The sequence below is a fragment of the Meriones unguiculatus genome, chromosome 8 (genome assembly GCF_030254825.1).
Source record: "Meriones unguiculatus strain TT.TT164.6M chromosome 8, Bangor_MerUng_6.1, whole genome shotgun sequence".
In the NCBI taxonomy this organism is placed as follows: Eukaryota; Metazoa; Chordata; class Mammalia; order Rodentia; family Muridae; genus Meriones; species Meriones unguiculatus.
Genome location: NC_083356.1, coordinates 79,339,195 through 79,364,993, shown reverse-complemented (window position 1 = coordinate 79,364,993; position 25,799 = coordinate 79,339,195). Strand labels below are relative to the sequence as shown.

Below are 25,799 nucleotides of genomic sequence, written 5' to 3'. Positions count from 1 at the left end.
AATGAGCATACCTACCTGGTCTACACAGCTGACAGAGAAATAAATACCCAGGGCCAGGCCCAGAATGGCAAAGGCCACAGAGTCCTGCTCTTCTCTGGAACCCCTGTGCCAATCACATTTTCAGGCCTCCCCCTTCTTGTGTTTATTACTTCCGGTGGTCCCAGAGCTGCAAGTTGGGCAGACCTCCATGCCTGAAGAGGAGCAGTTATCTATTTGGCTTCCTGTCCATTTTATGCTCTAAGAACACTAAGGTTTCTTGTGTTCCTGGCTGCATCTCTCCACTAAGTTGGAAGAAAACCTACCCTTCTTAGCCCAACTGTCAAGGCCCTTTTGTCTCTGACTCTCCCCAGTCCCTCCAAGTCTAAGCCTGCCCCACCTACATATTCAGCCTCACTGTTCTTCCTGGAGTACTGTGGCTCCCCTCTACCACGCACCCAGAGTGCTTCCTCTGCACCTGTGCTGACCATGGCATCCCTGCTTTCCTCCTGCCTTGTGACTGACCTCCTCTACTCTAATCCCAGTCACACATGGATCCTGCATCTGATACAGTATGGGCTATACTGTATCAGATGGATGAATCACCTGCCTTCTTCGGAAACAAAGGGAAAGACATTTGTCTCCTTCTTGTCAGTGTTTTCTCTTAAGGCACACACGGGACAAGGGGATTCCAGATGACTTGGGAAACTCAGACAAGAACAGAGCAGTCCAGTGAACTAAGAATTCTTGTCTTAGTTCTTGCAGCTGTATCACCTCATACCAGTAACATAACCTCTTTGGATCTCTGTTTTCTGTCTCTGTACTGGAAATAAACTTCTAACTTGCTTCACCAGGAACTAGGGATCTCAAAAGGCAGAAACAATATAGGAAAAAATTAATAATCTATTAATTTTACTTTATGTGCATTTGTGTAAGGGTGCTAGGTCACTTGGAACTAGAGTTACAGACATTTGTAAGCTGCCTTGTGGGTGCTGGGAAATGAACCTGGGTCCTCTGTAAGAGCAGCCAGTGCCCTTAACCACTGAGCCATCTCTCCAGCCCCAAGGTAGAAATTCTTGATTATGTCTAAAGTCTAATGTTCTTTGGCAGAGCCTGCCTGACTGACAGCATACACCTTGGAAAACCAAGGTCCTTGTGTTCCCAGTATTTTTCCAGAAAGACCTAAGAGTATGACAGGACTGTGCAATTAGGTGGCCCTGTCTCATCCTCAGGGCCCCACTCTGAGCTTCCCATTGTTCTAATTGTGCTTTTCCAGTGTCCACAATAGGTCTGACAAAGGAGTTGTTAGTAGCTCCAGAGGGGTCAGCTGATACCTAACATATACCCATGCAGAGAGCCAATTCTGAACCTGCCCAGAAACAGAAGCTGTGAAGAATCCTCCTCCTCCTCCTCCTCCTCCTCCTCCTCCTCCTCCTCCTCCTCCTCCTCCTCCTCCTCGTCCTCCTCCTCTTCCTCCTCCTCCTCCTCCTCTTCCTTCTCCTCCTCCTCCACCTCCTCCTCCTCCTCCTCCTCCTCTTCCTCGTCCTCCTCTTCCTCCTCCTCCTCCTCCTATTTCTTATGGGTCTAGTCAGATCTCACTCCACTGCTAGTGGGAATATACTGTCTTGTTCTTCCATGAGTCCCCAGGCCTTAGCCCTGCATAGCTGTTCCATCACCATCCTGGGGAAGAACCCTTACAGTGTACAGCCTTCTAGAAGGTGGATGTGCTGTGCTGACCTCCAGCCCCCACCCTTCATGCCACAGCCCAGCTCAAGAGATGCCAAGTGCACCATTAATGAAACTTTTAGCCAGTGGCTGCCAGAGGCTGTGTAACTGCGTGCCCATCATCAGGGTCCTAAGGCTCACATATGATGTGATTACTCTGTCCCACCTGGTCCTGTTCTGCTCCATGTTACAGCCTTTCTGGCCTCCTGTTGTGGACCATGAGAATGTGAACTTGAAATTAAGAGGCCTGAGCCCACACTGCTTCAGCACCATGTTCCAGTGGGTGCACTTAGTGGGTCTCTGCCTCTCACTTCTGTCCCTTGTGAGCAAGCCCCACTGTGGCTCTACCCTCAGCTCCTGACAGGAAGCCACAGCCAGTGGAGCAGGGTGTTCAGGAAGCTCCCAGTTCATGGTAATGACTGTCACTAATCCTGCCCAGCTCTGTAGTCTCCTCAAGCCCCAACTCATGGTGCTGTGGAGTCATGGTCCCTCAATCCAAAGATTGGCTTCCCATTGAGGCTACCTTCTGGAAAGCAATGTGTTTCACTACATTTGTCTTTTCCTGATTTTCTTCATCCCCTACTCCCACCTGTTCTCCAGCTGAGAACAGGCTGTATAGGGTAAATGAACAGTTGCATTTACCCTATACAGCCTGTTCTCAGCTCTCCCACATGCCCATCTTTGCCCCCAGGCCACCTGTCCTGGGACATTTGGGAAACTGCAGCCACCATAGCCCAGCTTGGTTATACTCAGATGAGGACACTGAGGCCCAGGTTTCACCAAAGTCGCCAAGCTAGCCTAGATGGAGCCTGGCCTCTGTGGGAAGATCAGGAGGGAACCCCACAAATTGAATGTTCTAGCATCAGAAGCCTAAGAAAGACTGCTCACCACTGTACATTCAGTCCTCTGTCAATCTTGCAGGTTCCTGCTTGCTTCCACACAGCTCCCCAGGGTCCCACACACTTCGTGGTAGAGCGCCCTGATAATTGGTGCTACCACCCCCTTCCTTCTCTCTTAGCCCCAGGGGACTTTAATGCATACCCCTGAGAGCATTTCCTTCTCCTGGAAGCCACTCTGGGAAGGTGGCACTGGCCTGTGTCCCCACAGCTGTGTGCTTTAGATTAGTGTATACAACTGCCTCTCATGTGTAGCCCCCCAGAGTTTTGTCCTCAATGACGACAGCCTGTAGGGAAAACCTCTGACTTCAGAGGGCCAGCAAGACATCCTGTTCTTGATTGCTTAGGTTGGGCTTTGTTTTTACCTATCTGGTCATGTCAAAACAGCTGTATCATATTATCCATTCTCGGCATCTTTAAAATCCCACTCAGACCTTTAAGCTTCTGGGCTGGGTGTGTCCACTGAGCTGCTGTCCTGCCCCTTTATATATTCAGTTGTAAAAGAACCAACACAGGCTCCTGACAGTCACAGAAAAAAATCGGGTATTTATAGGAATCTGCAAAACTAATATCCTCTTCACTGGAGGTAGGTCTCAGTAGAGTGCTGAAACCCTGGGCTCAGTCCTCAGCACCGCAGAAAACCAGGTGTGGAGACACACCTGTAATCACCGCAGCCTGGAGGCAGGAGGTGGAGGATCAGAGATGGTCAAGCTCATCCTCAAGTATAGAGCAAATTTAAGGCCAGCCTGGGATACATGGGACCCTGTCTCAAAAACAAAATTAACATCCCTTGGGTTTCTACATGTGGCAGGAACTTTAAGCCAAAATCACTCATCAAGGGCCTAGGAAGTCTTATGACTACCAAAGGGTACATGGAGGAATGTGCTGCAGGCGGCACTTAAAAGAGATATCAGAAAGTGTTACAGTGAAAGAAAGGCTGTTCTAAAGAATTTAGGATGAGCCAGGCGATGGTGGTGCACGCCTGTAATCCCAACACTTGGGAGGCAGAGGCAGGCAATCTCTGTGAGTTCCAGGAGAGCCTGGTGTACAGTTAGGTGCAGGACAACCAAAGCTACACAAAGAAACCCTATCTTGAAAAACACTTAAAAAATTTTTAGGATGCAACTTTTAAAAGAAGTTCATAGGTTTGGGCTGTTTGGTGGTGTTGAGTGCTTGTAAGACACAGCAGCCCTGGCTTGTGCTAACAAACATGGTGAGTCTCCAGAAGGGACCAGACAGCACACAGCATTTCCCAGACTCGTGTGGCTAGAGAACTCCAGCTCCCCTTTAAGCAATGCATCTCCCAGGGCCAGTTTCTCAGGAGACACCTTGAGAGATAGCCACCTCGCACCGATATGACTTCAGATGGCAAGTGTCATGATTGGGCATGTATTTATTTTTTATGTTAGGGGAAGAAGATGGGTTGGGAGACGGAGAGGCTGGAGGAGGGAAAAACCTGCTAATGGTGGCAGGTGCTGGTACCTACAAGCAGGGATATGCAAGATCTCACTAGCCCTTCCTAACAGCCTTCTAGGCTAGAGATGTGGTTGCCCATGCTGCTAATATGGGCACAGGGAAACTTAAATGGTTGCCATGGCCCAGAGTAACCTGGAGAGTAAGTGGACAGCCAGGACTCTATCTAAAGCCACCTAACCCCAGAGGCCATCTGCCAAGCACTCTACCACCAGCAGGGATAGAAATAACGCAGGTTAGAGGTGACTCGCAGTAGGCACAGTAGGACAAACTAGATGGTTTGCAGCAGTAGAACTCCAAGCATGAAAGAAGCAGGGGAGGTGGCAAGGTTGGGACGGGACACCTGGCCTGAGAGAGCCTGTGCATCCTCTCCATCGGCTTCTTCCTTAGAGGTGACCTAGGAGCTCTGTGCCCTTCTGCCCTGCATACTTCCTGTAAGCCATGAAGAGAAAGAAACATGACAGCCATGCCCATCTCTCTAGGCAACATCCCCAACTTCCAGCTAGCAGCCAACTACATAAGGGACACCAGGCAGCTTAGCCCTCATCCAGCTAAGCCACCTGCTCTCTAAATGCTGCCCTACCAAAACCCTCAGGCCCTCAGGCTTCAGGGATGCCTGTGACATAGGCCCAACCTTCTAGGGGTCAGGTGCAGAGACCATACCAAGTGAGACCCAAGTCAGCACTGGCTGAGAAAACAGTGTAATGCAAGCCACACATTTGAATCACACAGGGAATTCTGAGTAAGGCATGTGAAGAGTAAAAGGAACAGGTGGGGTTGATTTTAATAACACATTTCACCCAAAGTTCCAAAAATATTACCATTTCAACATGAAATCAGCATAAAAATTAGTAATGAGATGTTTTACATTCTTTTCTAAGTCCCTGAAATCTAGTGTGTATTTCACACTTTCAGTACATCTTAATTTGAACCCACCACACATGGACATTGGCTTCTACACTGGCTATTGCTGGAGTAGTCTTATCAAATGGTGGTGTATCTTTGTGAATTAAGAGACTGAATGGGTGGGAACCAACTAGAAGCCTTCAGGGCTGGCTGGGAGTCTGCAGCCTTGAACTTATACAGATTTTTCCTGTCCCTTGCTCTGCCTGCTCCTTTTCCTACTTGTGTTCAAGACGTCATCAGGCTGTTAAAAGGATGAAGTCTGGCTTTAGAGATAAAGTTTCATGAGGAAAGCTAAGACATAAGCTCTCTGTTGATCCACATCCTGACTGCAGAAGCCAAGCATGTTCCTCAAATTGTATTTGTTCCACAGAGAAGGCTCCTCCCTGCCCATATCCCAGTCAGCCTCCTACAGAACCATTAGCCACCTGTCAGCAGAGGCTCTTCGACCTCCAGGACTGGAGGCTTCACCTGACCTGGGCGGGGCCTTTCAGGACAGGACAATCAAAATGGGAAGGTCACTGACTCCTTTAGGGGAAGACAGGAAGTGAGGCTTATCAGCCCAGTACCACTTGAGGGTCTTCTCAGGCTGGGCTTGAGTGAACTTTGGGAAGGAGCTACATGGTGCTACTAACAAAGTCTATACATGCCAGCTGAGGACAGGAGCAGCCACTGATGGTTTCGAAAGTGGGTGTGACACGGTGTGTGTGATGTGTGGTGTGCGGTGATATGATATGGTGTGTGGTGATGTGATATGGTGTGTGGTGTGGTGTGTGGTGTGATGTGGTGTAGTGTTGTGGTGTAGTGGTGTGATATCATGCTGCAGTTTACAGAGTCCCCCTTACATGAGTAGAAAATGAAGATCAGAGCAAGGGATCCTGCTGAGAAAAGATTGTGATGATCTAGAGCGGAGAGGAGGTCAGAACTGAAAGCTAACAGGGAGGACAAGGACTGTGTGAGGGAGGGAGCAGAATGGACCCCATTGACTCCAGGCTTTTTCCCAGGCCATGTGTAGAAATGCATGGAGCCATCTCAATGTGAACTGATGTTTTAAGTTTCCACTTTAATGCAGCTACAAAGACTCCATCCCACTCGGCCGCCGCCTCCCAAGATCCAGCGCTCAAGGCCCGTGAGTAGCCGGTGGTGTACTCTCCCCATCTAACACTGCCTGTCCCTGTCCCCTGGCCTCACTAAACCTGGAGAGTGTGGACTCTCCTGCCTGGCATAAGGAAACTGGGAAATGGGTTTTTCAGCTTCCCTTGCTGTGTGGCATGAGCTGGAACTTGCATTTTCTGGGCTTCTCTCTCCTTTTTCTGAATCAGCTCAGTGACTTGCAGGCTGTAGCTGTGGGTAGCCAGGCTGCTGTGTGAAGCTTCGCTTCATTTAAGCGAATCTCCCAGGGAGAGTTGTATTTCTAGCCACTGAGCTTTAATGGCTCACTGCAAATGCCTCTTCCTCACAGAGGAAGCCACAGTTTGACAGCAGGGGTCTTATTCCCCCCAGGTCTTGGTTGGGAAATACGTTTGCTGTATCTTCCCAAGAGCAGAAAACATAGTGCCCGTTAAATGGAGACAGGCACTGTCCCCTGCTAGGCATCACAAGGAGAGATGCATGCCCACAAAACGTGCTAAGGGAGGGTTGGAAAACAGAACAAAGTACGGAGTACTAACCAACATCTGTGAACAGCGTAGGACGTGGGGAAAAGCCCATGTGTTTTAAAGAGAAATGCCTTGGCTGGAATTGTGGCCCAGTGACAGAGTGCTTGCCTAGCACAAGCAGGGCCCTTGGTTTGACTTGTAGCATCAGTGCTTAGCGTCTGTGAGCTTCTTCTCCCATGACCTTGACCTTGCTGGGACATAAATGTCTCAGAGTGAGAAACCCACTAGGATAGTTTGATGGAGACCACTTCCCAAGGGAAGGTTCCCCAGTCTATTGTCTGAGGTAGCCATGCCCAGGCACAGGAGTCAGCTATAGTCAGAGCACCTCAAAAACGAGCGTACTGGCCCTTCCCAGTACATTCCTCTGGATCCCTCTTCTGAAGGCACAAAGACCATACTGTGCAGGGACGAGGCTAAACCAGGTGTCTATTTGATGGTGGGTGTACATACCCACCATCCATTGGGTAGCTACTGCCTGGGTAGACAACAGATGTTCTGTCTCTTCCTCTTGCCCACTGAGTACCAGAGTTAAAGATTTGGGGTAGAGAAGGTAATTTAAATGGCTCCATTGGTAGGTTTGGAATCTGACATTCCAGACCCATGAGGTGATAGACCCATTCAGTGCCCCTATGAGAATGTGATTCAAAAACCCCAACTGGCGCACCTGCCAGGGAGCTGGAATTTTATGCCCCCTGTCAACAGAAGACAGGCATAAGCAGCAAAAGACTCACTTCGGAAGACAGGAAGTACTTCTGGGTCAAATCTCATAGAATATAGCAAATAGCTCAGTGCAAACCTTAGCAATGTGGATTTGGGGATTCATCAGAACTGGCCATAAGTGCTGAGGCTGTATGATTTGGGGCAAGGACTAAAGCTCTCTGACCCACCCTCTTTTTATAACAGACCCTCATTCATAGTAGCTCTATGTACTAAGCATTGTGGTTCCCCCATTTCAGAAAATACACTGGGTAGCTTATCCCTTAGCAAGGATGACCAAACTGTAACACGGGAGAACTGTAGGTCCTTCTGGTGTTCCCAGTTCCTGACGCCTCTGTCTCTGTGGAAATGAGATGTGTTCAGCATACAGGACAGAGACTTTAGTTGGAAAAAATTGACTGAGTCTGGCCAGATGAACTTCCTGGGAGGTCTCTGGGCAGCATTATGTCATGGCAGGGATAAGAGTTGGGAAGTATAAGCACCCCTGAATGTGCCTAGGATTAAGCTAAGCACACCATATTGTTTTGTCTACCTTTGCTCCGGCCCACAGAAGGCAAATGTCATTTCCCTAATTTGTAGCCAAGACCACAGAGATAGTAAGTGACCAAGCTGGCCTCTGAGATCAGACCTATCTCTTGAGTTCTCAACAGAAAGCTCTTGGCAGCCATAGGTAGCTAATAGGTGCTCAGGAACAGCCTTGAGGCCTCGGCTCCAGGACAACCAGGGGACTAATGTGATTCAAGGCATGGTGGTTCTCTGAGTAAAACTCAAGTACTAGAGACAGCTCTAGTGGACTTTAGTCTTACCAGTGTGGGAACTTGGGTAGTCTGTAGGGTACCCAGACATCTGAGAACTTGAGAAAGCAAATGTTGTCCCAGAAGAAGACTGGATAGCAGCTACCTCTGCCCTTTTCAGGGACTAGCCATCTTCTCGGGGCTCCCCCTCCTCTGCAAGCAGAGCCACTGAGAGACAGACTTGGAGGCTAGATGTGTTGTCTACGACCCAGGCCATGGGGATTATTTATTCTGGATGCATTCATGCCAGTGTGTCCAGTAGACACCAGTCCACACTGGGTGGAAAGAAACTAGGGAGACCTGGGACATAGAACTCCTAAGACCACAGAGAGGACAGCCTGACATGACTCCATGCCAGTGTTTGTCAGGTCACTGTCAACCATGGCTAAGTATAACAGCTGCTGGCCTGGGTGGCAAGGTTTTGGGGTGGTAGGCAGTTGGCCTTGAAAACAGGGATTGTATAGCCCAGCACCTGTGGCTGGAGCTCAGCTGTGACCAGAGCATCTGAGGAGTCTTCTTACTAAGGAGAAGGAAAGAGCAAAAGAAAATCATACTGGTGTCACCTGGATGAAGGGCAGTGGCTGGAGCCACCAGGGAGAAGCAGGCTGCTGTGGATCCACATGTGACACTCTTTATAAGCCCTCTATTTATTATTTCTTGCTCACTATTAAAATCAAATGTACTCAGTGCTTTTGTATTCAATACACACTTAACCCTGCCGACTTAGATTTCTCAGGTTTTGAATCCAGTGGGGAATTGGCTGGCTTCCCAACTTTCCCCTCCAGTCCCCCGAACAGAGCTGGAAAGCCCTGTTTAGCATTCTCTCCCCTGGTGCTGCTGAGATCCTAGCAATGGTGGGCCAGCCCCTGTTGTGTATGAGAGTGGATTTTCCCCTCCACCCAGCCCTCACCCTTCCTAAGCCTCCCAAAAGAAGGATGGTACTACTGAAATACACCAGGGTTTGTCTTTATTGTTTTGTGAGTCAGCTTTGATTAAACCAAATGCCTGTGTGATTCTAGGCCTGATTGTAGTCTGCCACTGCATGGTGTGTGGGTGTGGGTGTGTGTGTGTGTCACCATCACCTCTTGTGCATGCCTTTGTGGATGTCTGTTTGTGAGACTGTATATACAGTACAGTCTCCCAGCCCTGGTGCATTTGGGTGTTTGTCTGTAATGATAATCCTACAACAGTGAGGCATGTGTGTCTCTGGGTGGGTCTGTAACCACAGGGGTGACTGTCTCTGGTCCGTTGTGTCTTTCCCGCCCTCCCTCACCCCTCGCGCCTCTCCCTCCTCTGTCTGTTTTATCATCCCTAATGAAGCAGTCTCCTCCATCGATCCTGCTGATTGCCAACCCATTCCTTTTGTTTGTTGGCGCTGAGCCATTCAGCAGCACTCTGACAGCTCAGCTCGTCTAATTAGCTCTGTTGTTCTTTTTCCTCATGTTTCACCACGTTGCAAGTTCAGTTGAAGTTGCCACAAACTTAATCCCCCCCCCCCACTTCAGTAGCAAGTTCACATTCTTAACCTGTCTGCATTGTAGCAAGGAGCAGCCCTGTGCGGGACAAGCTGACAGGCCATAATGTCTGACCTTCCTGAGCGTAGTCCCCAGGATCCTGCCAAGGGCAGAAGAGCTGTTCCACCCAGCTGCATTATCCTCCTTTGCAGTCAGAGTCTCAGGGATCCAAGGGTCCTTGATGGGGAAACCACCTCCATAAGAGAAAAGGGACATATATAGCCATATTTATTCAGCAAATGTCGACCAAATATCTGTTAGGTGGCAGGCACCATTCTGATAACAGTACTTACTGCTGTTAGATTCCAGACAGTAACATTGGCCTGTCTACACATCTTGCTGAGGCTCCACTATGTACCAGGCTCCTCACAGGATGCCTGAAAGGATTAAGACTATCTGCAATCTATCTTCTTATAGGCACTCCCTCCCTTCCTTTTGCTGTTGATAAAAGGGGGCATCTCAATCACAAAGAAGCAGGCAAGCTTTTCTGGAGCCCACACGTGTGCCATGTCCACACCAGTATGTTACCCTCACCCTGTGGTTGAATCTTAACAATAGCCCCGTGGAAGAAGACGGCATGTTTTATGGAATGTTCTTGGCCTTTACCGTGTTTCTGGTTTGCCAAGTGAGGCTGAGTTCAGACTGGCCGCTCCACAGGAAAATCTTTGGTTCGGTCAGACGTGCACAGACCTGAGGGCTCCATGAGACTCTATCAAGACTGGTCTTGTATGCAGCCACCTTCTGTAATATTGCTCCTAAGCCATTGTGCTGTGTCACCCACCAGCTGCCGGAGGCGGGGTTGTTGTGGAAAAGGGCAGTAGGTAATGGAGTGTGTCACTGTCCTTCCCATCTTGTCAGCAGCACTCAGCCAGTGTGTCATTGCAGTTACAGGTAATGCATGCCCCCTGCAAAGAGCCACAGAGGGACATTCTCAGCTCTCTTCCCAAACCTCCTTGGCATTGGAAGTGGTCAGCGGTGATGGTACCACACATAAAGCCACACGATACTGATTGGACCAAATGAGACTCAACCTAAGAGTACTGAGAAATTCATCCATCATAGACTTTGATGGGGCAGGGAAGGGGCCAACCTATCCTCTGAGGCTCCATCTTGGTTTTTAGAGGTGGCAGCTCAGAATAACCCATCTACCCAGTGTCAGCAGTGAAAATAGGAAGCTCTCTGCTGCCCTCACGTGCCCACTGCCACTCCTAAGCTGTGCTTTGTGCAGCATCCAGTTGAGCCCTACTGGGAGACGGCACATGGGGTGCCCTGAGAAGCAGTTTGGCTTGGCTAGGCACTCTGTGGAGCTGTCAGTTGCTTCCTCTTCCATTCAGAGAAGAAAACAAGTATCCTGTAATTCGATGTGAAAGAGTACATTGAGCGTGTGTACCCATAAAACAAGTGTAAGTGGAAACTCTTTGATCCACACACTGGTTTCTGAATTCCAGGGATAAGGACTTTGTGGTTTTGCCTCCCATGCAGTTCATACCTCACTCAGCCCTCTGAGAGGCCAGTGGGTCTGCAGATAAGGAGAGCCTTTCTGGCTTAAATTCCAGATTTCATATCCATATGCTATATGGTAAATAGTGGTGTTTCCATGATAAGCAGGACCCTGGTGGCCCAGACCTGGAGAACCTCTAACCAAGCCTTCTGGGGCTGCCTTCCCAAATGTTCACAAAGAACCTGTGGGGCCTTTCCAACTCATTCCTTCTTGGGGACTTCCCCATGTTCATCCTTAGGTACGACCACCTCGTCCTCATGTCGTCAAGAGACCCAAGAGCAACATCACTGTGGAAGGCCGGAGGACATCTGTTTCAAGCCCTGAGCAGTGAGTACAGTTGGCCCGTCTCATAGCTCTCCCTAAGAACCCAATGAGCCAGATCTTTGTTGCCTTCAAGCATGCAACTTCAGCCTTCCTCTTGGAGGCTCCCTTGAAATCCTGAGCAGGAGTTAAACGAGGAGGCCAGACAGGGAGCAGGGCTTGGTCATTGGTGTCACAGTCAGCCTCTACTGTCACATCAGCAAGAAGCACCACAACAGGGAACCTGGGCTATGCTTTGAGTGGTGAGGCCAACGCACTCAGTCACATTCCAAAGGTCCCGGGCCTCTTACACTGAAGAATAAGCTGCCTTGCCAAAGAGGCTGCTTGTTTAGCAAGAACACCCTGCTGGTGTTCAAAATTCCCATGGCTTGAGTTTATGTGCTATTAGGACTTTTCTTCAATGTCCCCTGTGCCCTGAAGCTCCTCAGGTTACTCCAGGACCCAACCTAGAACCAGCTTTGATCACAACCCAAGTAGCTGTTAAATAGATTGGGTGACTGAGCCTGCAGGGTCAAAAGCTGCAGACAGCTCCAACTCCAGAGCCATTTGGAGAAAGTAGCACTAGCTTTCCTTGTGCCAGTGTGCATAGCCCTGGGCTCTGCCTAGACAACTGGGCAGCTACTCAACAGCTTCCTGGGATATCTTTAGAATGATACCTTCTATATCACCAATCCATCTTAGCCTAGGGTTCTTTGAGGGCTGAGAAAAAAAAATTCTTCTCTTGTGTGGAAGGAAGGAGTGCCCTTCTTTACAAAGAACTGATGCCAAAATAGAAGAAAAAGTCTCCAAAATGTCAGGCCGTGGCATGCTACCAGGTGCACTTCAGTTCTCCCATGATCCTCTGTTTTTAGAATCAGCCTTCCTGAATAGTCTTTACCCAGAGAACATCAGAGTGGGAGAGAGTGTGTGTGTTTCTGGAGATGCTTGGATATGTGAGATTTTGAAGAGGGGATGCCTGCAGTTGGGGCAGGTTTAACTTGGGCTCTGCAGGCATTGTCAGAATGCTGAGGGATGCCTTCTTTGCTGTGGATTATGACTGCCCCCTTGTGGTGAGAATGCTGCATGGCGCTGGGGTTCCTCTTGTCCTAAAGATTTCTCTTGAACAGAATGGAATTAGCTACCTCTTCGTAGCTGATCCTTTACAGTGTCCTAGGTTAGAGGCCATGGACCTGTAGATTTTGAGTCATAAACTCTGGCTGTCCTTGCATACACACACACACACACACACACAGGACCAGCAGCAGTTCACATCCTATGGAAACACATTCCCCACCTTGCAGTCCTGATTAGAGATTGGACTCGCCAAGCACACTTACTTATGCTGCTTCTGTTCCAAATCCAGTGACAGGGGGTGATGCTTTAGTGTGTGCAAAGAGCTAGTTGTGTCAAGAAGGTAGCTCTTCCTGGTAATTGCCTTAGCCATGTCGGAATCACTTCAGTATTTTTGTGTAATGTGCCTGTCTTAGATTTCTTTCCTGAAAGCGTCAGGTTGAGATGAACTGGACAAGAGAGGGTGTGGGGGCTGGTTCAGAGGACTGGCAAACAACAGTGGCAGGAATTAAAAGACAGATTCACGAGCACACCTCGTCGCAGCTCGGGCTGGCCAGGAGGTAGCAAGGGATGCTCTAAGACGTCATCGCTAGGGTTCCTTTTCACATTTCCTTAATGAGGAAGAGGGAGGCTGTGCTCTCATCATGCCAATGACATTTCTGGTGCCACCCAGGTGTTTTCCTGCATCTCTTCCATGCTGCCATCCCCCTACAACTCCCCCATGCTCCTCCACTTCCAAATGCCATGTCACAACAGCACTTGGATGTGTTTCTCTCAACTGTCACCAGCTCCAGCTGGCAAGACCAACTTCTTGAAACACAGGAAGCATCCAGCGGAAAATATTTTAATAAAACAGACTCCTCAAATATTGTTCTGGAAGGAAAGGAAAACAGCGCCACCAATCTGTCAGCTTTGTGTTGGGAGAGTTCAGAAGAGGGCCCAGGAGGCAGAAGTCATCTTCCAGTACTGTTTGTGGAGGGCGGTTCCCGCTGGCACACATGGATTCAGGACCTGGCCTTTTCATCCACTCTGACTTTTCTTGAGTCCTAGATCTTCATCTCTGCCAGGGACAGCAAAGTCCACTGGGCTCTTGGAGGGTGTGGGCTGCAGCTGAAGAGGTGATTCTTAGCTTCCTGCCCTCACTTCCAGCAGCACATTCAGCAGTTACCTCTACTCAGCAAGGCGGAGCGCCCCCAAGATCCAGCGGTGCTAGCTGCTACTCCCCTAAAGTCCGTCTCTTCCTCTCCTGCTGACGTGTTTTGTCCATTGCTGTCTATGTACATTCACATGTCCATTCATTCAGTGAACATCTTTGAAAACCTGCTAGGCACACACTGATCAGCCTTCAGAGGGAGTTCCCATGGTGATTCATCTGTTGACTTACATTTGCCCAATGGGAAATTTTCTTTCTGAATCAAAGTTTCCTTGTCCCTTAAGGCCATTTCGTAGCATTTGGATAAACACTTTAAAAGATTTTGGGGGAAGGCGGGTCTGTTTTTTAATTGTCACTCGCTGAATAAGATGAGGCTAAGGGTTGGGGAGATGGCTCAGTCAGCATAAGGTCCTGAGTTTGGATCCCCAGCACCCTCACAAAAGAGAGTGTAATAGAGCACAGCCTTGGCCAGTCTAGCTAACCAGTGAGCGGTGGGTTCAGTGAGAGGCCATCTGAGACCAATAAGGTAGACAGCAATAAGGGAAGACAGCTGATGTCAGCCTCTGGCCTCCACACATGCACGCACACCTGCACGTACACAGACCTCACATGTACACACTCAACAAAATGAAAGCACAATAAAAGTAACTGCTCTTTCCCTCCAAGAAGCATTAGCCCCTCCTATTATCATTATTCTAATAAGCATTAATCCCTCGCATTATTTTTTTTCTAAGAAGCATTAGCTCCTCCCTTTGTTATTCAAAACAGAAGATGCTAGGCAGCAGGACACTCTATCCTCTAGTCCCTCTGCTAGCACTTTCCCCTGGCCGGGGCTGGGGGGGACCAGCCGCAGTTGAAAGTAGCAGTGCCAGCTAAGTTCTGCTTCCTAGCCCTTGCCATTGCACCGTGTTGCCCTCCTTAGCGTAGGACCTATGTGGCCCCTTTGCGGTCTGGCCTTACCCAAAGACACAGCTCTGTGTCCCAAGACAGCTTGCCCAGCTTACCAGCCCTCTTCCCAGGTTCTCTGGAGCCTGAAATTGGGAAGTGAGGCCCCTCAGTTTTACTGTCACAGAACAGTCACCACAAGCGCCTGAGCACATTTCCTGTGGGCTAGTGTCAGGTAGCTGGTATCAGGTTCTTGATGAAGAAGCTGAGGCTCAGGCCAAGATCACTAAAGTCTCAGGTCCATGAGACTGGTGAGTCTTATGGCAGAAGACTGGCCCTAGCTTTTCCACCATCCAGCCTTTCTATTCAGAACCTGCTTATGCTTCAGCAGCAACTCAGCCTCTACCATGAGTGCAAAGAGGTCACACGGTCACACCTCCCCTTGTTAGAGGTGGCCTCGGTTCACAGCCAGAGCACGCCTGGTTGTCAAGCCCCAAGGTATTTCCACCCAGCTTGCCAGGTGTTGGGGAATCCCCATGCAGCTTGCTTCTCAGCCATCGCTCCATGGCCCACTCTAAGAACACTGTGATGAGTATCACCACCTCCACATGACTCCACACTGAGACTGAGGCAAGAGCTCAATGACCACAGTGCTGTCGAGGTGTCAGTCTCGGGTTCCCTAATAGAAGGCTACAGAGGGATCAGGGAAGTGGCCCTCACCGAGTGATTGAGAATACAGAGGGGCATCATCTGGGTATGGCCCCTGGCTCCTCTTCATGGTACATCAGTCCACCTGATGGGTCCTGAGGTTAGGGACTTGCAAATGGCAGTGGACCTGAAGTGCCCTGTTCTGATCACCTGCCCTCCAAGCTCTCTAGACTGCATGGCATTCTCATGCAGATGCAGGTTCTGCTGGCCACAACCTAGTATTGAAGTTCCCTTAAACAAAAGACGAGCCCAGGTACAGCCTCCAGGGAACCTCTCCCAGCAGATCTACAGGAAATCTGATCTTTTTAAGCAGTTTTGTTTATCATAATCATACAGTCGCCTTAGAGACAGCCTAGAGGTCAGGAAGGAGACAAGTGCACTTTGAATCCCACAACTTTGATTCAGCAGTCCATGAGTATCTGTAGATTTCCTTCCAGGCTTTGCCTAGTCATATTTTTAGAACTCCCCAGTCTGTGGCATCCAACTGTATGGACTTATCACTGTGTCTTGATAACCTCTGACATTTGTGACTCCAGGGGTGTATATGTTTCTTCTTAACCCTACCCCCATACTATACCTTTAGCTTTTGTTCCCAAGGTTTCATTCATAAGAAAAATGTTGGGGTAATACCCCTCCTTGCTGAGCTTTCTCTCATTTTATAACACTACAAGACGGGGACCTGATACTACCATTCACAGAACTGTGTGCTAGGCACCTTACACAGGACATTTCATTGCATCCTCATGAGAAATTGGGAGGTGAGAGAACTGAGCTCTGTTTTACAGCAGTGGCTAAAAGTTCAAGAATTAACCCTGCCCTTGGCCACGCAGCTGGTTAGTGGCAGAGCTGGGCTTCAGTTCTACCTCTTGATGACTATGCCAGTACCCGTCAGTGCTGTAGAACTCAGTGAACAGGAACTGCACGGCCTCATTCATTCTGCCAGAACTGTACCGCTGGGGTTCTGGGCAGCCAGCAGCAGCTGGAAATTCTCTGGATGAGGAAGGTCGCAGGTGTGCTGGCTGGACAGACAGTCTGCACCGAGTGGAGCCCACACTGCTGAGGGCTCTGCCCACCACCTCTGAGGTACCAAGGCTTCTCCTCCACCTGAGAGTATCCAGAGGAGCCACGGACCTCCCCTCCCTCCTCACCCCTTCAGCAAACTGCCAGTCTCAGTTTTCCCATACCAAATGTTCACCAAGGACCACAGACTTTCCTCCCCATACCCCCGTCCCCAGTGTGAACCTATACTGCTAAAATTCCTCTGGATATATCATACACACTGTTTGTAGAAGTGTGCATGTGATTGCACATATACATTCGCTCTCGAATGCGCACACACACACACACACACACACACACACACACACACGTGCCTGTGCCCCGAGCTTCTCCAGGGCAATAGTTGTATATTCTTCCACTCTGGCTTTGATTCACAAACCAGTGCTTATTCAGATTTCTACTCAAAGGTATTTCCTGAATGGAGGAACATAGGAAATGGTGAAGGAAGATGCCTGCTCACAGTCCACCAACCCTGGAGATCAGGAAAATGCCAATAAACAAGCACAAACACCTAACAAGCACTCACTGTATGCCAGGTGTGCATGAACTATGACTGAAGCTGCTTGCACCTTGCCTGCCCTGACCCTGCAAGAGCTAGGAGCTGCCACCAGCTCAGGAGCAAGTCAAGTCTCCAGGATGCCAGCTGGGCCTGGGCCCCAGGGGGGCTAACCCCCTGGCAGGCTGCCAATACCTACTGCCTGAGCAACCAGAAATCCAAACACCCTCACAGAAGGTCACAGGCCCAATTAGCAGAGTGAGAGGCCCCTGACCTGACTCAGCACCTCCCCAGTGGATTCTGGGTGGTAGAGACAAAGAGAATCCTGAAGCCATATGAGGCACTGGAGCCAGAACTGGAAAAGGAAGAACCAACAGTAACCCCCATCCAAGAGTGTCCAAGCTGGGGGTGTCTCTACCACACCGGCAATGGCTCATATGACTGGAGACACCATAGCCCTTTCACTGGCTATTCACGCGACTGAGCACAAAGGTCCCTCAGCAGTCAAAGAAAGCTGCACCCACACATCCGCAGCATCCTCCCCACACACAGAAGGACAGTTCCCAAGCACTATCACCACAGAAACTGATTCCCTCTGGAAAGCTCCAAGGAGTCACCCTTTCCATTACCTCTTAAAGGCTTTAACACTTAGCTGAGACCCCTGCCTCTTATACTTTCCATGCCACAATAGCTTATTGTGTTCCCAGCCCCATCATGGGTCACACCTAACCTCCCTGAGCCCAGCCAGGACAGCATGAGCCCCTCTCAAACACAAAGGAGCCAGGCCTCTAGCAAGTGGAACAACTTACCCTGAGGCTGAGTCACACACCTAGGAATGTCGTGAGAGGTCCCTCTCCTGCCACAGCTTCCATGGCCCTCAGGGTTGTTCTGAGGGTGAAGGGCTGAGTTCACACAATGTTGGTATCTCCAGACTCTCCCTATCCTCACCTTAGCCCGAAGCACAGAGCCCAGAGGGTGGCAATGTCTTATTCCTGTGCATGTTCCCTGCTAACTTAGTAAGGACCTTCTCTGGCCATGCTTGAACCACAAGTCTGGGCTTACCATATGGGCATTAGAGAATTCTGTTGACAGAAGGGATGGCCACAAAGGCTGAGGAATGCCTCAGTGGGTGCATTAGTGGAGAGTAGAAAATAAATAATAAGCCCAAGAGAGAGACCAGGACTAGCCGTCTTCCTGCTCCTGATGATAGCCCTACCACCTGGCCACACGTCACCTCAGCCTACCCAAGCCATCTATCCTTACACTATCCAAGGCTCCCACCCCCAGGTCTGCTCTCTCCTGAACAACCCACCCTTGATGCTCTCAGAGGTACCCCTGGCCATCAAGCCACATTTGTTCTGCTCAGGATGAAAGTGCAGAGTCCATGTCATTTTCTAGGGAGCCTCATCTGAGAGTCTTTGAGCCAAGGGTACCCCTGACCCCTGCTGTCTCTTGGCAAAGCCAGTTTCCAAGGAAATGGAAGGATCTGGATTCTTGCCGATGACAATAGGAATTATCACTGACAGCAGAATAGCCCTTGTTCTGATGGTGACTGGTGATGGCAATGACCCTCGCTCTTCAGCAGATATTCATGTAACTGAGTACAAACATCCCTGTGTACATAGTTCCTGTGTCAGCCTTTAGCTCCTCCCTCAACGCAGCAGCTCTTACTCTGGCTGCCTCCGGCTCCCAGAGGTACCCAACCTTGCTTCAGAGCCCTTTCTGCTTTTCAGCCACTACCAAGTCTGTGGTTGGGGGGATGGTCCTATATCATGTGGTTAGAAGAGCTGTGGGAATTCTAGGTAAGGCTGGCTGGGTGATACCCATCTCCTGAGATACATCCAGTGGAGGACCACTCGTATGGATGATAACAACCACCTCTTCATCCCTGACCAGGAGAGAGATGTCCAACATCACTGTGTAAAGCAGCGTGGGGACATCAGCTGAGGGCTCAGTACTTAGTAGGCACCGTGCAAAGCCCTTGGTGAGGATTTCACTTTCCTGCTCAGGCCTTCAGGAAAGCACAGCATCCCCATTTGCAGAGAACTCAAGGTCCAAGGAGGTAAAGCGACTTTGCCAAGGTGTCCGGAAAGAAAGGAAAAAGAAGTTGAAAATGGGCAGGCTGGCCTTCTCCATTGCCTGTCTATACAAGTTACCCAACCAGGACTGTGTCATCAAGAAACACAAAGTAGCCAGGCCATTTACAAAGTGAAGACCCTTTGTGCCAGCGTGAAATGATTCTTCTAAAATGATCATGGTGTCCCCTCATTACCTCAGGAGACCAAGGCCTGGATGATTTCCTCCCATCTTTATCTCAAGTGCATTTAAATGTCAATTAAATTTGAAACATCTACATTTGTCAGCACTTCATTTCGGGCCAGCGTGATGTGCAGCTGATTTGTCCATGCGATGTGACACATTAAAAAACTCTCGATGTAGATCTTCCTCATTAAAAAATAAGCCAGTGCGATCCTGAAGCAGCAGAGAGCGCAGAGCACATCCCGGCTTCCTGATGCCGTGTCTCTGACATGGTATTTAAAAAGGAACAGCCTCGCCTGTCACCACTGTCACACACGCGCGCTAACCAGCGACACGTTAAACCAAACATTAGAAAGGGCTCAGGAGTCATCCACATGGGAACCCCACTGCAGGGTGGACAAGGCAGGGGCAGCAGGGAGATGATAGGTCCAAGCTGTGATGGACAGAGCCTTTCTCTCACGCCGTGACATCACAGCCCTTGCTGGGTAGCCAAGTTCAGCGAGGCCTGCCTTTTCCCAGACAGCCCCTTTGTGTGTAATAAAATGCAGGCAAATGGTGGGGGGCAGACTGCAGGGTAGTAGCTGAATTGGGTTAATGAGGGAAGAGGTACAGTTTTTTATATTCTGCCTTAAGCTAATAAAAAATTTAAACCTGGACATTTTCGATGGTTCATCCTTTATCCCTGACAAATATCTGACTGTATCTTTCATGGGAGAACATGAGCAGCTGAATTTAAATAAGTTTATTTTGAAACCTCATCTTTCATTAAAAGGGGAAGTGGAAACCCCCTACCTCTCATTTCATTGTTTCAGCTCCAGGGAACAGGTGGCAGGACCCTGTGGTGTTTAGAGACAGGCAAATCTAGATTCCACTCCAGCCCCATCTTCAGCTGCTGTGTGACCCCAGGCTAGGAACACCCCTTCTCTGAGCTTTGCTTTCTCTGTTATGAAAAATTAGTGAGAAATTGTGTGGACAGCATGTGAGTTGTTTTCTGAGTCATCACCATCCTTGTGTCCTGGACATGACAAAGCTCTGATTGACCAAATCACATGGCACATTTCCCGCCAGTGCCTGTCACTCAAGAAGCAGTGATGTGCTATGAACACCTGAGCCTGGCCTGCCGTCAGAGCCAGCTGGAAGAAGCTAGGTGTAGACTGAGAAGTAGCGCTCCCTCTCCTGCTTCCTGCAGTCACAGCACGGGGACACCGGGGGAGGACCCAGGTGTTAAAGCTGACCCGCCCTGCAGCACTTTAATGACACCAAAGTCCTCCTAGCATAAAGGCTCTCTCTCTGCTCTCTGGGAATGTGACAGGAATGATCTGTGCCAGGGAAGGGGCTCGTGCTTTCTGTAGGTGTCGAAGAGGCATTCGCAGTGAATTTGAGGCTCACCAAGCACTTGGCTCTATGTGACCCAGGTAAGGACATTCTCTCGTGTGTATCTGTGGTCAGCGCTGTGATTCTTAGGAGAGCCTGAGCTAGAGCCCCTGGCTTGCTTTCTGTCTTGGTTATCTGCTCACTTTTCTCTCCTTCATCAGTAGTCCCCTAGCAGATCCCTAGCTCTAGATCTGCTTAAGCACAGTCAGGAAATGCACTCTGGGTAGGTAGGTAGGTGCTCAGACAAAGGGGGAGATGGCTAGACGGCTGCATGTTAGGTTGCTGTTCTCAGAGGCACCCCAGGTAATAACAGGTTACTCCAGCAGTAGGGATCACAGCACTGGCCACCCCAGTGCCTGTGGTGTTAACCTGAACCCTATCTTGAGGCTTCTGCTCTTAATCCTGTACACTTTGTATGTAAGTATCTCAGGGGTCACATTATCAGAGCCCTAAAGTAATGAAGAGATCTGTGTAATGTGTTAGGTGCTCTTAGAGGAGGAAGGATCCCCAGCATGCCAGCCCTCAGTCTATCAACCACAAACCTTCATCCTACTAAACGTGGGCCCCAGGAGGAAGAAAAGCAGCAATGGCCAGGCCCCTGGCCTTGAGCTCAATCAGGAACAGAATTGCAGATTAACTGGAGTCCATGAGGTACCAAGACCCACAGCCAAGTATAGATGGGAACTTCAGGTCCTTCCTAGGGGTTGACATCTGGGTCAGGTCTTCAAGATGGAAAAACAGTTTTGGGATAGACAGGCACAAAATCTGAGTGGCAAAGGATGCCTGCTCAGAGATGACTCTCCAGCTTAAGTGCCATGGATGGGTGGGAAGGGGCCTCAAGGCTTGGCCTACAATCCACCCATACCCAGTATGTACCTCAAGCTGCCCAGAGTGGAGTGAAAATGCTGGGATTTCTGCCCCACACCAGCTAGAAACTGTCCCATGCTTGAGAGCAGAGGCAAAAGAGAGAGATCAGTTTACTTCTGCATCTGAATATTTCTCTTTACCCCTTCTGCAATGGATTAGCTTGTCCCTTCTACTCAGCCTCATAGGCTATGAAGGCAGCAGGGACCTAGTTTCATGCTAGGCCAGAAGAAACACGTTTCTTCATGCAGAGCCTCCTGCCATCAGCATCCTTCCACAGCAGTCTTTCTCCAGTTGTGGAAGAGCTAAGGTGTCTCATGCTAGGTATCAGGTGGTCTGGGAATGGAAGTTAGCACAGCCCTGTATCTGCCCCTTCCTGATGCATGACCCGACCCTGGGCTAGCCACAACCTCCACTGAAGTCTGAGGAGAAAGCTCATGGCGAGCCTGCAGGGACAGGAAAGAAAATGAGGCTATACAGCCGGAAGTGCTGCAGCTTTGAATGGTTCTGGGAGCTACTTCAAGTAATAAGAGGATAGCGCTCGGAATGTGGTCACAGCACTGCCATGACAGGGCCCTCCTCAGCCTCCTGTACAGGCCTGTGTGTACTTGTTTCAAATGTGTTGCCCTTCCCTAAATCAGCCTGAAAGGACTGCCAGAGTGGAAAGTACAGGAAGGCTGCTTCTGAAGGCAAATGGCCCTGATACCTAGCGTCTCCTGACTCTCTCCCCAAAACTTCACTGTTCTCTCTCAGGGCTACTCACAGTGAGCCCAGCCACTGACAGGGGCAGAGGTGTTAGCTGCAACAGCATCCATGGTGGGGCTAGGATTTGAACCTGCCACAGTTTGAGCTCTCTTCTCCTGGGCCCACAGCCTCTCGTGGGCACCGCTGGTCAGTATATAATTGATAGGAGCCAGGTGTGGACTCTGGGTTGGGTGTGTTTTTGTTTATGGCGCTAGAGTGCACAGGTGGCTGACAAGGGAGATATATTTTTTATAACAATGAATATTTAATTTCCACATCACAGATAAAAAAGACTCTCTGAAGAAGCATCCAAGGGAGACTCCAGAGAGGGCAGCTAATCAGAAAAGGGTCTTCTCGGGGGTTGCTTCCACGTTGCTCATTTTTTGCTTAACTTTTTCCTGACTGATTATTGAGGTAGAGATATGCATGCTGTAGAAAAAAAAAAAAAAAGAAGAAGAAGAAGAAGAAGAAGAAGCAAAAGGTGAGGTCACCCACTATTCCCCCCAGCCATTACTGGAATTTAAGCACTTGCTTTTCCAGTCTTTCTCCTGTGCAGTTTCCTACAAGTAAATTAGGGGACACAGTATCCTCAGGGAACCAGGTCCAGATGCCAAAATTCAGGATGTGTATATACCTGTTTCGTGAAATGGTATGATGTTTGTAAAGAGCCCGTACACACCCTCCTGTGTGTGCGGTTACTTTTTATAACTAATCCAGTGTGCATGCAGTGTAGATGCTGTGGAGCTGTGTTTGGGGAATAACATGATGATGGGAGAACAGACTGCACATGCTCAGTACAGATGCAGTTTTTCCAAACATTTTCTTTGTTTTTCAAGACAGGGTTTCTCTGTGTAGCCGTGGTTGTTCTGGAGCTCACTCTGTAGACCAGGCTGGCCTCAAACCCACAGAGATCCATCCACCTCTGCCTCCCAGTGCTAGGATTAAGGGCATGTGCCACCACAGCCACATTTTGAACTCACAGCCGATGGAATCTGTAGAGATAGTGCCTACGGGGTGGGGAAGCCAATCATAAAAACAGCAACTGTGCCGTGCTTTTAAATTCTGTTCATTAGCATTATATGTAATGGGAAGACAGCATTCGGCCAGCAGTGCCTGGTTCCACTTGCTGGAAGTATTTTAGTACTTTAAACAGAGCAGTGAGGGTTCATTGTTAATTTAGGGTTAGCCTAAATTAACCAGGCCAGACACTGCTGGGTGAGAGTTCAAGGCCCTTGACACACATGGCAAACCCAGCTTCCTCTCTGCTTGGAGTCAGCCTCCTTACCCCAGTGGGTGCCCTGGGGCCTTCTCCTCGCCCTCTCATGGTGCTCTCATGGTACCCTAACTGCCTCTTCTTTTCTCTCTTGTCCAGCCTGGTAAAGCCCTTGCGACACTATGCTGTCTTCCTCTCTGAAGACTCCTCTGATGAGGAATGCCGACGGGAAGAGGCCCCCAGCACTGGCTTCACTGAAAGCCTTTTCTTCTCTGCTCCCTTTGAATGGTCTCTCTTCCTCTTTCCAGCTCCTTGGGCTCAACCTGGTGACTCCTAGGGTTCAGGGGGGAGCATGGGGGACTGGAGCTGCTTGCTGCCATGGGGAGAGAAGTTCCCGGATGCCTATTTACAGGGTGGATGGCATGTCTACAGGCTTTCTCAGGCTCCTGCTATACCAGCCCCACACGGCTGTGACAGGTGACAGATGAGGCTGAAGCGCTGGTCTCCATTCCTTACAAGGGGAAATGACTTGATTAATGGAACAGTAAGCCTGACTACTGATCCTCCTTTTTTCAGTGCATCTTAGAAAGCCTTGGAGAAGGAAGTAAAGTTGGCTGTTAAGTAAAAAGCCAACTTTAGTTACATGAAATGTGTTAACACCAGCATATCAGTCATGTATGGTGATGCACACCTGTAGTCTCAGCACTTAGGAGGCTGAGATAGAAGGACTGTTTCAAACTAGCCTGGGCAAGTTCCAAGCTAGTCTGAGCTATATACAAGATCTGTCTTATTTACATGTTATGGTCTATCTGGCTTTCTTAAAATTAATTTCATCTTAATTATTTTATTTTGTATCCTAAACTGCATACAAATTACAAACAGCAATTCTTTTTAAAGGAAAAGAAGGCTCACCTTACATACCAGTATTCTACCCAGGAGCCTCTGGGGTGTGACCACAACCTGCCAGAGTGCTAGCTGCTGGCCAGTTCACAGTCTGGGACTATTGTCTCCCTCCACCAGCCCACCCCTCAGCCCCACCCTCCTCTCTGACCAGCACCAGCACCAGACCTTCTCCCTGGGGCGTCATCCTGGGCTGTCTGAGTCCAAGGCTGCCCTGCGCCTGTCCCTTGCCTGCTGCCAGCTTACTGCAGCAATAGCAGTGTGTAGTCCATGCAGTCCCTCGTCCCTGGGCTTCACACGCACCTTTCCACTACTTTCATTCTCTCTTTGATCTTTTTCTTTTAAAAAGTTGGAAGAATCAGGCTTTCCCCAGTGGTACTGTCTCTGCTGTCTCAGGTTTAATGTGCCTACTGATGTAGCTATTACTAGTTAGAACAAAGAGCTCTTGAAACAACACATGCCCATCTGAGAGGCAACCTCAAATCACCCTGCAGAAAAAGCAACCTGCTTAGGGGGCTCCCACTGACTCTGTCCAAGGCCTTACCCTATTAGGTTCTCTGAATTAAATGATTGACACACACATACACAAACACACCCTTAAATGGTGCTGGGAATGGAACCTCACATGCTGGACACAGGGGCCCCTGATGCTTCCTTCTTTAAGCAACGGATAAAATTCTCTTCTTTAGCCTGTACCCAGAGCCAGTTCAGGGCTTGCTGTGTGTTTATAAAGGAGCTGTTCCACCTTAATTCACAACACTAAGGGTTAAAAACGACTGCTCCCTTGCGTTTAGGAAGTAGGACTCTTCCTTATCCCTTCCTTTGTGCTCAGATTAGACTAAACGTTCTTGAGTTCCTTGGTCAGTGAGGCAAGGACTTTGGAGAGTCTCAAACTTGGCCTCCATTTCCACCCCTTTCTGGATGATGTGAAGCACAGAATGAGTTTCTTGAGCCTTGTGAGCTTCATGTCCTCTTTCAGTGAGCCTTTGGTGTCAGCATGCTTGTGACCAGCAGGTGGAGTCCTCCACCTACTTCACCAGCACCCTGTGCACAGCCGGCCTGACCCTACACAGGAGGCATCGCACTAGCCAGCCTTCACCTCAGGCAGGGCAGGCGCCCTCCCCACAGCTCAGTGTTGCCCTGAGGCTCAGCCAAAGGAACCAGCTGTTATTTACACCCAGCTCACCTGAAGGTTGTGATGTGTGTAGAACGCAGGTGACAGCCATGCATGCGTAGGTGGTTGTTGCCAGCTTTGCATAGCCTCTGTACTTGTTCACAGAGCCACACTACCACTCCAGCAGCTGAGACTCACAAAGATCAACTGACCTGCCCAGGTCCTCCCAACAAGGGATACAACCTGGGCTCAAACAGAAGTCCTACAAGTTGAGGCCTAGAAGTCTCCTTAGAGATGCTTGTGGTTAGGCATATTCTGGACCTGACTCTGAAGCTGAGGTTGCTCACTATACAGGGAGCAGGAGGGACAAAGGAATACATGTGCCCGAATGCAATGTCCCCTCCACTCCTGCCTCATTTGTATGTGTTGCATACAAAGACCCTGGGCTCTAGGCCACTTCGAGGTCTCTTCAGAGCAGATGAGAGCCACAGTGTTCTGCCCA

At 49.5% G+C, this 25,799-nt stretch overlaps 1 protein-coding gene across 15 annotated transcripts in view; it reads left to right on the top strand.

Annotated features, from left to right (window-relative positions):
• Nucleotides 1–25,799, top strand: part of Dennd1a (DENN domain containing 1A) — a 477,089-nt gene that overhangs the window by 447,877 nt on the left and 3,413 nt on the right. For 7 of the 15 annotated variants that reach the window (XM_060390072.1, XM_060390075.1, XM_060390073.1 and 4 more), the window contains 3 exons: nt 6,046–6,102; nt 11,396–11,484; nt 23,443–23,571. In XM_060390072.1, coding sequence (XP_060246055.1) covers nt 6,046–6,102; nt 11,396–11,484; nt 23,443–23,571 — 275 coding nt within the window. Of the gene's footprint in view, nt 1–6,045; nt 6,103–11,395; nt 11,485–16,740; nt 22,524–23,442; nt 23,572–25,799 lie in introns of those variants that run through there. The other 8 variants (XM_060390076.1, XM_021633350.2, XM_021633349.2 and 5 more) reach the window with 5 other exon arrangements.